Consider the following 14112-nt stretch of genomic DNA (forward strand, 5'->3'; position numbering starts at 1 on the left):
CGCGATCAACGGTTATTATCCAGATTACTAAACAAAGTCACGTATTTGAAGATTATCAATATATAATTGTCAATTGTGAGTCTGATCAACCCATGATCAAATAAATCATACACTATAAAAGTTAAAAAAAAAAAATATGCAAGAAAATGAAAAAGGGAGACACTCTCAATTTACACTAACTATGGTTCTCCTTGTAACGAAATTTGTCGGTTATACGGGTACTCCAACCTCAATCTGTGTGTAGTGGCTGTGTTTTGAGCGGCGCGTTGTAGTTGGTATATACGAGTTTTTGCTCAGGTGAATGATGTTGCAAGTTTTTGGCCTAGAAAATATATATCTACACAACTATATTTGAAATTTTAATTAAGAATTTTAGGGTTACTTAGCTGCCTACAGCTCTAAAATTATAACTTTGGCAAACTAGCTAGTAAATGTTTCAACAACTAGAACAAAATAGCCAATAAATAAATTAATCCTTGAATTTCTTTTTAGACCAAAACCTAAACATATCCCTTTGAAAAAGTAAATGTACTATTTTCGTAATGTCTCTTTTGATATTATAACGAGTTAAGGAACACTAAGTAGTTTATCAGATTAGTGAAACTAAATAAACTGTAAATCAGGAGACAAACAATTGGTAACCTTGTTCGGTCAATCGTGCCTACTTCTGGAGGGAAGATACTCCCGGTGAAAAGAGAACTTTACTAGACAATAGAATAAGTACAACGATGGACAACCACAGATGATCACCTTCCTAGTTTCCTACCCTTCAAAACTAACATAGTGAATTCTAACTCAGGCTCTCCCTGTGTTTGAGCTCCCCGCACTTGTCACTCGATACACTCACCAAGTGTTTGAACAACGCTTATAACAATGCACGTTTTACAATACGAAATACACAAACCAACTCTGTAAACATGCTCCAACAATGGCAGTCGAGAATAACAGAGTAACATCACACCAAGGACAGGGTTGGTTTTTTGGTGGTGACAACTCTCACAAAAATCCTAAGTGTGTAACCCTAACAAGAGGGAAAACATTTCTTTTATATGACACATTCTCAGCTATGTGTCATTAGCTAGGGTTTCCCAATACACTAGATAAAACCTCATTGGACGATAAAAAATAACGCGGAAGCAAGACACACAAAAAGCAGTCTGCATAAATTCCACGTCATATATCCTGACGTGGAATAAGACACTTGATGTCACATCATAGATGTTTCCAACAACATGAAGAACATCAGTTTTTCTAATAACAAAAACAATTAATCCATAGTAATAACACCCTCGTTAATATTACATACTGAACAAAATTCCCAATATAAGCAACTAATCTTAATAAAAATAAAAAAAAAATAAAAAAAAATTCAACTACCTTCTCTTTTCGTGAAGAAAAAGCCCCCAAAAATAATTGCGATTTAACTGTTGTTTCTCCTTCCTGTAGGTGTCAATGAGATAATTACCATACGTCAATACCATATTACAAGGGGTAAGAGTTTCAGAAGAAAAATATATCGCTAGGGTAAACGTGAACATTAAAAAAATCCGCAAGTTCACAATTTAAAATTGCTGACAAAAACGGACGGATCTGATTTTCAATTTGTTGACTTAACTCAATTTGTTGACATGTCAGTACAAAATTACTGAATAATTAAAGCTTTGAATTAAGACACAATTAGTTGAATATAGAAAAGAAAGAAAAAATACCCTTTGAAAAGCGGAGAATGAGAAGCATTTTGAGAGGGCAAACATGAAAAGTGAAAAAACTACGAACTTCACAATTCAAAACCCACATATCATAAACTAACATGTATGATTTTTAATTTTTTAACAAATCAATACCAAATTACATGATAATTTAAATTTAAAGAAAGTAAAGAGTAATGTTGTTCCTTACCTTTATATTTCTCTTAAAAGAACTATGTGAGAATTCAAAGCTAAATTTGAAACAACATGCCAAAAAAACTACACATGGATGATTCGTCTTAAAACCCTCAATTTTTTACGATCTATATGCAATATCTAATTATATGACTTCTGATTAAGTGTTCGTCGCCATTTGATCAGAGCAAAAGAAAGGTTGACGGAGGTGGACATTTGTGTTAGGGTAACACTTGTATCCGTTGAAAATATTGGTAGTAGGACAAGTTGGGCAGTGGTGGATGGAGGACGGAAATCAGAGAGGTAGAAAAGGAGTTTATTTTATTTTATATTAGAAGGAGAATAAAAAAAAATATGAATTTTAGTTTTTTAGTAAGTTTAGCCTCTCTAGAAAAAATGATGATATTTGTAATGGAAAACTGCAATTTTCAAACTTATTATGGTTTAATGTCTATTTTTTTACGATCGTTAACTATTCAAATATACTACTAAATATAAGAGAAAAAAAAATTGAGAGTTTAATTAGTATTTTCTATTTTTAATAAAAACATCTAATGAAATAATTTGTAATAATGCTAAAAATATGCATTAAAAATTAGGTAGGCATTCAAAATATGCAATTTTTTTTGTTGAAAATATTAATAAAATTTTTTAGAGAAGCTAAAAATCTCCAATACTAGAAGTTCAAAGGGCTGAATACTAAAATAAACGGGAAAAATCTGACAAAGGAGGGCTCTTATATCCTTTCGAAGGCACTTCAAGATCCGCCAATGTCTATACAAGTTACTCTTGTTTTTAAATAACTAGGACAACTTTGCAATCTTCTCATTTAGTCCTTTGTAATAACGATTATTCTCGTACAGAGACGTCAGGCTCCGTGCAACTTACTTGGAGGTCTTTGGTCTATAAAAAATGTCATGAAATGTGGTATTTAATGACAAGTTTGTCATGAAATATTGTACTTAATGACAAGTTTACCATGAAATGCTATATATCATAATATATGTCATGAAAAATTGTGTCTTATGACATGTATATCATTAAAGACCGTATTTCATAACAAATGTGTCATTACAAACTGTGTTTCATGACAATCATGCATGTAATATAGTATTTAATGGCATAAGTGCGATGAAATATATAGTTACATATGAAGTTTTAATTTCTAAAATCAACATTTCATTTACAGAAGAAGAAAAAAATTAATTTTCAAACAAAGATTGAGTTTTAAAAAAATATTTAGATTTCAAATAAAATAAATGTTGAATTTAAAATATAAAATTTAATTTATACATAATAGTTAAATTTCAGTTATATGATAAATAAATCATAAAAATATAATTAATTAATTTTCAAATAAATATTTATTTTACAAATAAAATAAATATTTAATTTCCAAATAAATTTTCTTCATATAAAAAATCCCTATAAAAATTTGTTTTATTCTAGATAGAGGGAGTGAATTCGGTATTTTTGTACACATTGTTTCTCTCTCTAACCTCTGAATTAAAAAAGTGAACATAACTCCTCCCTATTTGGATAATTAAAAAAATTACTCAATAATCCAAAAAATTGAAATAGGGCTCTTATATCCCGGCGAAAGGCACTTCAAGATCCGCTAATAGTTAAAGCCACGCTTGCTTAAACTTATATCCCGGCGAAAGGCACTTCAAGATCCGCTAATAGTTAAAGCCACGCTTGCTTAAATAACGAGGTCAACTTCGCAACCTTCTCGTTTCATCCTTTGTAATAACCGTTATTCCCGTACGGCGATGTCAGCGACTTTGTGCCGTACTTGGCCGGTCAATCGGCCTTAACAATTTGACAACCTGGATCAAAAGAAAGCAATTTTTCTAGTCTCTCTTCTTTTTCTCCTTTAAAATTATTTATCAAAGGATATTCAACTTCCATATTGTAAAAAAATGATCAAAATTGACAGCTCATTTTTAAGATTTTTTTCCTATATAATATTTTCTAAAACTACAACACAACGCGTGACAAGTAAATATATCTTTTTTTTCCTTAAAATTCTCTATATATGTTTCTTTTTCTTTCATCTTTACGAGTTTGATCAAACAAGACCCTCATCATTATGATTCATGAATGCGTAGACAACATAGAACTATACCAATTTAATTAGTCTATCTCATTAGTTTTAACTTTTAACCGTCAGCATATATTTTGATTGATTTCACACAAACTAACAAAGCGGAAAAGCAAATTCATGTGTTGATTTCATAAAACTACAAAGCATAAAAGCAAATTCATATTAGTAAAAAGTTTTACTTTGACGTCAGTTTTGGTTTTTTCTTTCACTGAAAAACCGGAACTTAAGTGGTCCCGTGGCGATTCAATGCGTTTCCATGTAATTGAAGAATAATGCAATAATTTTATATTATTTTTTCTTCGTTTCAGTTACAAAAATAAAATTAAAAAAAACAACCCTGCTAGTTTAGGTAAAGAAACTAATCGACTGTCATACACCGATCATAATATTTAGAAGAAAAAAAATATGCGAGAAAGATAATTAAAAGGTTACGAATTTCTTACCAAAGTAATATAGAATAGATTAATTGCTGGTTACCAAATCCAAAGTGGGTCAAAGCGATAAAACTGATAAAAAAAAAAAAAAAAAAAAAAAAAAAAAAAAAAAGGACCAGCAATGACAAAGCATTATTAGTGTGGTCTTATCTGAGGACTTGGACTTCTAGCAATAATAGAATAGCCAAAACAATTACTTATTATGCAAATAATGATAAGCTTAACTTAATAGTAAATATACAATATACATATATGTAATGTATCTCATTCTCATTCATATATTTTTCCTTGTGTATAATTATAAATAGATGTGTGCGATAAGGCAAAGAAAAAAGACACTCACTCAATACCATATATATATACGTGTGTCTTGAGAAGAGTGAGAGTAAAAGATTGAATTCTCTCTGTCTGATAAACATCACCTTCACCACAATAATGTCTACATTATAATAAATTAATAATAAACTTTACCTAGCTATTTCATTTCGTGTGCGCGTAATATATATACACATTCAATATATATATATATATATATATATATATATATCTATACATACATACATACATACATATATATAGTGTATTAATCAATTAAGATATATGGGGAAGATGAAGAACTATGCTTCCCGGCGATCATGGTCTGGTTGTGTCCCGGTTTGTCTCCGAGTTGACTCGGCTGAGAACGGTGAGTCGGTTCCAGTGGCGAAAAAGAGTCGGAGCATAAAAGAACGGCTTTTGGGCGGCGGCGACAGAAAAACCGGCGGTATAAGGGCAATCTCTTTTGTTTTAGGTAAATCATAATTCTTTCTTCTTCTCCTTCTTCTTCTTCTTATTTAGCTTTTCAAGCAAACCCTGGTTTCATGATGATATAAAATCTAAAATAAATTATTTTGCTCTACCCATTAAAAAAAAGAATTATCTTTGAACAAAAAGTTTATTTTTTGTAATAAGCTATGTATATCAAATAAATAATCAAACCATGTCATGCATTGTATTCATGGATCTTAATAACCCAATTGTAATTATCTAAGCGTTTACATATGTAACTATATATTTACTAGAGGCATAACGTTGATTAATTTCTTCTTCTTCTTCTTTTTGTATAGCAAATGAGTCGTTTGAGAGATTGGCAACTTTTGGGCTGTTTGCGAACTTCATGGTGTACTTGATCAAAATATATCACTTAGACCAAGTCTCGGCAGCGAATGTTTTGAGCATTTGGTTTGGCGTCACTAATTTCGCTCCTTTGGCCGGAGCTTTCATCGCTGACGCTTACACCGGCAGATTCTGGATCATCGGTTTCGCCTCATTCTTTTCGCTTTTGGTACGTTTCTTTTTCTTTTTTTTTTCTTTTTCCTTTTTTTGTAATTATTTTATTATATTAATCTTGAAATCATCACCAGAGACTCTCTCGTAACGTTCGGTAAAAGTGTAAAACTCGTCGACATCGTCCACGTCACACTATTTTTCATATATATATACAAATGACTAATTAGAGAATGATAATTTTCTTCTACCTCGAATTTTCAAATATTTTATAAATAGCTCTTTATTTTTAAATAATTTAGATGATTTTTTCATTAATTTTAATCAACCTTTATATAACAAAGAAAAAGTTAAATAAAATTATAAACGGTGAGAAAATTAAGTGAAATAGAATGGTAGAGCAAGAAAATTTGAGATATTTATGGAATTAAAAATTATGATGTATTTGAGGGATTAAGTTTGAATAATAGATACCGAAGGTCATTACCGTTAATTTATATACAAATCAATAGTATTAATTGAGATCTTGGAGTCGAGAAAAATAAGAGGAAAAAACAAGAGCTCAACATACTTGATTACTCAACTGTCTCGCTAGTGTGTTTTTCTTGTTCAACGTATATACCACTAAGTTCCTTATTCATTTTTGTTTTTTCTGTTTTTTGTTGTCATAGTAAAATAATTATATTATACAAAATCCGAAGTCAAATATAATATTAATTTCACCCATAAATATTAATGAGGTTTGGACTCTGGAGAGATAATAAGAAAGCTTATCTGCTTCTACTCTTATTATTTTGACTATCTCACTAGTGTTTTGATTTTTCAACGCGCATGTCACTAATTGCATTACTCTTTTTTGTTTTCTTTATTTCATTTTTTTTTGTCAAAAGAAAATTCAATTTCATTTCATCAATATAAACGAACTGGAAGTGACGCTAGCCATTAATGGGCCGTACTGTAATATATATACACACATATATATATATATATATATATATATATATATATATATATATAATACGTAATTCACTTGCGTGGCTTTAGAAAAGTCTATGATGATCAGGTTTGGTTTCAGGTCTTGATTTAAAACGGAAATAGTAGCTATTTTTATTTTTCTAAAAATAAGGAGGAAGTAAAAAAAAAGACATCTCTATATATACTTGCTTTTCTCGAAAAGCTTGTTTTATTTCTCTGGTTTTCTCTTTTCCCCGATGAGGAAAACAATACTAGTTTGGTAACTGACGTATAAAGTTCCGTATATGACGTATTATATTTATAAACACGCACACACACACACAGCAGACAGACATATATATATATATATATATATATATATATATATATATATATATATATATATATATATATTACCACCAAACTATGCATGTTTGTGTGGTAGGCATTTTATTTGTGATTAGTTTGATTTGATCTACCACAGACCGTCCAAAAGGTCCCATAACATTGAATATGTCTCCAACGCAGTATGTACAAAATTTAATATTTTAGGTACGAAGCTCGTTATATAAACTTTATATAAGGAGCTTCGTACCTAAAATATTATAAAGTAATAATAAACAGGGTCCATTGTAACGTGTAAACATAGGTACATCATTTTAAAATGGGAAAAATGTGGGTTTTTTTTTCTTCTTCTTCTTCTTCTCAAGCCAGAGCTCAGAGAGGCTAAGATGTTTGACTATTTGGAGTACTCATAGTACAGTTATTATTATCGTGGAAAAATATTACTACAATTGAGTTTGACCCCATACGTCAATTATTTATAACTTGGACCCAATGTTTTTGACTTCTAATAGTAATAACTAGGCACCTTACGTAATCACTGCATTGGCCGACCTTTACGACTACATTCTACATATCATCAACAATTAATTGTTCACGTATGTAATTGGTTGATAAGTTGACGTGAAAAACGAATACACCGAAATGTATGCATATGGTAATAAGATCTTAGAGTTTTTTTTTTCCCCCTCTTGAATTTATAGAAGAAAGTCGTCGATGAAATCAAAGAAAGAAAAACTCATTTGATAGACATCATCATCATCACAATTCACAAGCATAAAAAATATATATAATATTCCCTTCAATATGTTGACCATTGTTTGATACTTAGAGTACACGTGTAATAATTAAACTAAAAAAAACAGGTGTATTGCATTTCTCATTTATTTTTTTTTAGTAGGGGCACTATCGGCCAAGATTACATAGTATGTGGCACTATTGGCCAAGATTACATACTTATTAGAATAAATCCTACGAGGCATGCATTTCTGCATCCCATGAGGGTTTGAACTCATGACCTCTCCGTCGAGGTGTGTGTGGGATTACCGCTAGACCAAGCTAATTACCACGCATTTCTCATTTAATAGACGAATAAAATAAGCAAAATATACATTTTTTTTAATATATATATATATATATATAAATATAGGGAATGGTGACGTTAACTCTAACGGCATGGGCGCCAAAACTTCACCCGGTGACGTGCACGAAGGAGCAAGCTTTATTGGGCCTGTGTATTGGGCCGACAATATCTCAAATGGGCTTTTTGATATTGGGCCTAGTCTTGCTCTCCATCGGAAGCGGCGGAATCCGACCGTGCAGTATCCCATTTGGCGTTGACCAGTTTGACCCGACGACCGACCGAGGAAGGAAAGGGATCGCCAGCTTCTTCAACTGGTACTACACCACATTCACCATAGTCGTCATACTGGCCCAGACCGTGATCCTCTACATCCAGGACCAGGTTAGCTGGGTCCTGGGCTTTGGCATCCCGTCTCTCCTCATGGGAATCTCCATTTTCTTGTTCTTCTTCGGCGCCCGATACTACAACTTCGTCGTGCCCGAGGGGAGCGCGTTCACGGGCATGGCTCGAGTCGCTTCCGCGGCGTTTAAGAAGCGGCGTTTGAAGGTTCCGGAACATTCCGAGGACGGGAGTAATGCTGATGTGGATCACAAGCGCTCGGCTGCCGTGGTGATCTATGACCCGCCTGTCAAGGGAAATGTGGTGGTCAAGCTTGTGCGGACTAGAGATTACAGGTATGATTATTTGTTTTTATTAAAAAATCTGACATTGCTAAATAACTAACGTTTGGTAAATAGCCGTAAATAATAACGTGACCTAATATATAGAGGTGACTAATTATGTAAGATTTATGTCTGTAAATACATGAAAATTGTTAATTACCTAATATTTACCAAATGTTGGCTATTTAAAAATATCAAACGTTTAAGTTGATTATTTTTTTAATGAACCCTTAAAAATAATATTACGTGTTATAGCTAAATAGTTAATTACAACTAATGAGTTAATCACAATATAATAAAAATGTTTGCTGAAAATCTAAAACTCTTCTGGATTTTAGCATGGTCGTATAGAATTTTTTGGAACGCGAAATGATCAGCACTTTATAGTTAATTTTTTTTATTTTTCTGATTCGGAAATTTGTCTTGTTTGGTTCTAACTTATATGGTTCGAGGTATATTTATTTTATTTATTTATATACTTTTTCATCATGTGGCTACTATAAACTTATAAGGTTTTTAAAGGCCCCATTTTCACCTTCAAAAAATAAAAAATTAAATAAAGTAGACTAGTACCAACTCAATTTGCACCAGCTGGATTTATATTTTTCCCAAGTGGAGTTTCCATCCATGCGTATGCTTTAATATCTTTGCAACAATAACAAAATTAAATTAAATATTTGATTCAATAATATTAATATAGTAGGTACAAGTCATCATCGGGACTTAAAGTTATAAAATGTACGTTTGTCGAAGAAAATGATTTCGGATATATATATATATATATATATATATATATATATATATATATATATATTGATTAATTAGGAACAAATGTCCTTCTTTATCAAACCTTTTGATCTAGACGAGTGATTTTAGCTTTTAAGCAAAAGTTATAATAAATATGTCTGTTAAATATGAATATCTTTATCTTTACTTATTTATTTTATATCGTTGTAGGTGTACTTTTACATCAAAATTAACTAAAGTAATACCTGAAAGCGTTCTATAAAAAAAAATACCTGAAAGCGGACTTTTTTTAAAAGAGCACTGCGCTACTTAACGTCGATAACAGCGCATCAGCGCTTAGTGAGTCAAAAGTGGGTCCCAACAAACTCACAAACCAATAAAAATTTTCCACATCAGTACCATGATATTAAGCATTACCGTTTTTAATATAAATACTCTACTTGCTCCTTGTGCCGTGTGGACTTAGGATTAGGATTTTGGTCAAATGATGGATCCCCATGAAAACAACACTTAAATGATATAAAAGTACACCTATATTAGTATAATTAATCCATCATTCAAATGGACTGTGTCTTACTTCTAGAAACCAAATCTTCATGCCCAAACTTTTTGAAAAGGAAATTGATATATATTATATTTCTCTTCTCCAAATCACTTCTCCGATTGTTTCCCAAAAGAGGTTTTGATTTTTTTAATAAATATTTATTTTATTAAAGATATTTTAGAGAATTCAATTTTTTTATATATAAATATAAAAGAAAAAGGTGGTATTTGGGATATAATATATTTTTAAAGAAAGTATGTGTCATATAAATTAAACTGAAAGAAGATATCTGATATATCTAAAAATTATGATAATAGATCGCACATTTCGATTAAGCACATGAGATATTGTTGATATTTTCTCATAGACAAATAACGAGATAATTAGGCCAGTAACTCAATAACACCATTATTTTAAAACAAAGTAAAAAATTTCATTTTATTTAAAAAATGACTAACCAAACCGAAATAAATTAAATTAATTGTTTTAATTAATTTAATTTATTTCGACATGTGGACTATTTTTTTAACAAAATGAAACTTTAGCTAAAATAGTAAAAGAATCTAACAAATTGGCTAGCCGCAACAAATTCTTCGTAAATAAACCAACTAATTAATTTTAAATTTTAGAGCTAACCAAAAAAATATTATATGATATTATTTAAACACGCGATGGTGTAAGAATATGGCAATTGATAAATTAATAAAATAAATAAATAAATTCAGGTTTCTAGACAAAGCTGCGGTGGTGACGTCAGAGAGCGAGTTGACACCTAGTGGCGAACCGGTAAATAAATGGCAGTTGACCAGCATCCAAAGCGTGGAAGAGTTCAAGTGTCTGATTCGAGTGTTCCCAATCTGGGCGTGTGGTGTCATTGGCCTCACAGCCATGACCCAACAGTGGACCTTCAACGTCTCACAGGTATCTATCTACATAATCAACTTAATTACAATCAAATAAGGTTCGAACCATAATAATATAAAATAAAAATAAAAACCATTATTATTATTATCTATTAGTTCCACATATCCTGCATGCCTCTAATTAAGGTTTTTTTTTTTTTTTTTTTTTTTTTGTTAGCTTGGTTGGTCTATCCCTTAGATTAGGGTTCGTGTGAGAAAATTGTTTTCAATTATTATGCAAGTAATTTATATTATACATTCTGTTTACCAAATCGTCTTGGAATAATTATTGATTTTGTAACATGCTAGTTGTTTTTATAAATTGATAATACTCAGCACCTAATTAACTTATAACGTATTTGAGGTTTTTTTTAAGTAATTTATCTATAATCTTAGGTATCATTAAAACAAAATCATACTCTAAAAATTGAAATTTCATAAACTTTTAAATAGTATTAGTATAATCGGATTGTGATTTCTAATTATTTAATTTTATTTAATCAGTAAGTTACGTAAGTATATAAATGTATTCTTAAGTGGTTTAAGAAAAAAATATATATAATATACCCTTGTATAAAATAACTAAAATAATTCAACTACGAAAATATCACTCTCAAGTGATAATTCAAAGAAATAAGAACATATGTAGTCTCCATAATTATAATTCATTTATGAAATTAATTTAGGATAATTACGCCAGTAGCCCAATCATCTACTTTTAAAAAAAAAATAGTCCAACAGATCGAAATAAATTAATTAACTGATTAGATTAATTTAATTTATTTTAAAAAAATAGCTTATCATGTCAAAATTAATTCAATTAACTTAATCAGTTAATTAATTTACTTCAGCTTGGTAGATTATTATTTTTAATGAATTGGTTAGTTGCAACAAATTCTTCGTTAATTTAAATGTTAAATGTAAGCTCCATCTCCTCAATTTCCCTATAATCATAACATTCCTTTTAATAAAAAAAAAATGTATAATATATTGCTGTGCTTGTAAACTCTTCTCAAGTTTTACTTATAGCCCCAACTAAACTTTTTTCCTACACTTGGCTCCTCCTCTAACGTCCCAATCCGACAGGCACTAATCATGGACCGCCACATCGGAAGCTTCGAAGTCCCGGCGGGGACGGTGGCGTCGGTGATCTCTCTTCTGACGGTGGTGATCTTCATCCCGGTCTACGACCGCTACCTCGTCCCGGCCTTCCGAAGAATCACCGGCCACGAGACCGGAATCACTCTCCTCCAACGAATCGGCATCGGGATCGTCTTCGCGGTGGCGTCGATGGGCGTGGCGGGGACGGTGGAGCGGATCCGCCGCCGCAACGCGCTCTCCGGCGGGCCCGCCATGTCGGCGTTCTGGCTCTCGCCGCACCTCGTCCTCATGGGCCTCTGCGAGGCCTTCAACATGATCGGCCTCATCGAGTTCTTCAACCGGCAGTTTCCCGAGCACATGCGCAGCGTCGGGAACGCGCTCTTCCCTCTCTCCTTCGGGACGGCGAGCTACCTCAGCACCGCCATCATGAACTCCGTGCGGCGAGCCACCGTGTCGGAGAGCCTCCCCGGCGGCTGGCTCGCCAAGGACCTCAACCACGGCCGCTACGACTACTTTTACTTCCTCCTCGCCGGCCTCGGCTTGGCCAACCTCGCTCTCTTCGTCTTCTGCGCTTCTCGCTTCCGGTACAAGGAGATCGCCGGCGCCGGAGACGGCGTCTCCGACGAGGACGGCGACGGCGGGGATGTTGAGATGCGCGCCGGTGCTAACGAACGCGACGGCGTTGCGCCGAGCTTAGGAAAGGCTTAATATCTATATATATATAATAATATGTGGTGGTGTTTAGTTGTAATCAACATTTGTGATAATCAGTGATTAATAAAGCCGGAAGATTGGTGATCTAATATACTTGCTGTTTTTTTACTCAATTATAATTTATTGTTGGTCGAGTTTAATCATAATTATTAACGATCTATAATTTTTAGATAAAAGGAGAGCAACTACATTGGTTAGGAGTTGCATGTTTATAAATTTTTAAGAAAAAAACAATTCAATCTGTTGACAAGTTTAATATCCAACGTTTTTCCATGGCAGACCCACTTTATTTATTTAATATTTTTAATCCATAATTAAAACGTAAAATTTATTGCATAGTAAGAAAGTATGAGAATTCATTTAGATTTTAAAAAACAGTAAACTCCTATGAAAATGGAAAAACCAATAATTTATGGATATAGTATAATTAATTTTTATTGGTGTGAAATTGTAGATAGAAAATTGGAGCAATAAAGTTAGAAGCTATTTAGCTTTTACCTGCTTTGAAAAAATAGTCGAATTTTCATTTTATTAAAAATTAGTTCATCATGACGAAGTAAATTAATTAACTCTTTAATTTAAAACGACACTTTAATGAACTTACATAGTTCATTAATTTACTTAAGCCTGATGGACTATTTTCTTAATAAAATGAAACTTTGACTAAAAATTTAAACAAATCTAAAGAATTAGCTAGTTACAACAAATTTTTCTAAAAAAAATATGTTTATCGAATTTAATAATTCAATTTTAGAGTTTATCTTTATATATTTTAGAAGATAAAGAAATGCGTCAATACGTTTGAGATAGAGATGCTTTGAAAAGTAATAAAAGCATAAACGACCTGGAAGAAGGATCAAGGTAGACACATAATCAACTAAACTCCAAAGAAAATATTTGTACATATAAAGACATTCTTAGTCGAGCACATCCTAGATCTATTCTTACTTAGAGGCATAGGAGCAATGACAAATCTATATTTTAACTATTTAATTTAGCTTTTGGGTAATTGTGGACGGCATAGGAGCACATCATAAGATTGTTTTGAATCCTTTTTAAATACAACTGAAATGTCACATCAGCATTATAATGACACAACGACTCATCGTTTATAACAACTGGAAAAAAAAAACAGCAGAAAAAAAAATAAAACAAATAAAAGACTCACGGTTAACTTATAACCTAAGAAACCATCTTAACCTTTAAACTCAAAAATTGATGACATTATTACAACACATAGTACGTTTAGCGGAGATAATGCTATTAAATGTATATGGTTTAGGCTCTTGGGAAATCTTTTAATTTTAATAATTTCATTTTTATTTTAAAATTTAGAAAGAAAAAAATGAGTGGTTTGAATATCATGGCATAT

The 14112-nt window shown here is 31.8% G+C and overlaps 1 protein-coding gene across 1 annotated transcript; it reads left to right on the plus strand.

Moving 5' to 3' along the window:
• Nucleotides 1–4764: 4764 nt before the first annotated feature.
• LOC149403126 (protein NRT1/ PTR FAMILY 2.13-like) lies at nt 4765–12853 on the plus strand. The gene is made up of 5 exons (XM_089609922.1): nt 4765–5214; nt 5531–5748; nt 8137–8744; nt 10749–10944; nt 12012–12853. The coding sequence occupies exons 1-5, from the start codon at nt 5025–5027 to the stop codon at nt 12732–12734; spliced, it is 1935 nt and encodes a 644-aa protein (XP_089466048.1). The 5' UTR covers nt 4765–5024; the 3' UTR covers nt 12735–12853.
• The last annotated feature ends 1259 nt before the right edge of the window (nt 12854–14112 follow it).

The sequence above is a fragment of the Urtica dioica genome, chromosome 3 (genome assembly GCF_054948205.1).
Source record: "Urtica dioica subsp. dioica isolate 48M chromosome 3, U.dioica_male_clone48M_v1_H2, whole genome shotgun sequence".
NCBI classification, from domain to species: Eukaryota; Viridiplantae; Streptophyta; class Magnoliopsida; order Rosales; family Urticaceae; genus Urtica; species Urtica dioica.

Excerpts from the sequence above, each read along its gene's own strand:
- LOC149403126 (XM_089609922.1), top strand. The coding sequence starts at position 5,025 with ATGGGGAAGATGAAGAACTATGCTTCCCGGCGATCATGGTCTGGTTGT. Across the intron at positions 5,215-5,530 it reads GGCAATCTCTTTTGTTTTAG|CAAATGAGTCGTTTGAGAGA; the intron begins GTAAATCATAAT and ends CTTTTTGTATAG. Across the intron at positions 10,945-12,011 it reads GGACCTTCAACGTCTCACAG|GCACTAATCATGGACCGCCA; the intron begins GTATCTATCTAC and ends CCAATCCGACAG.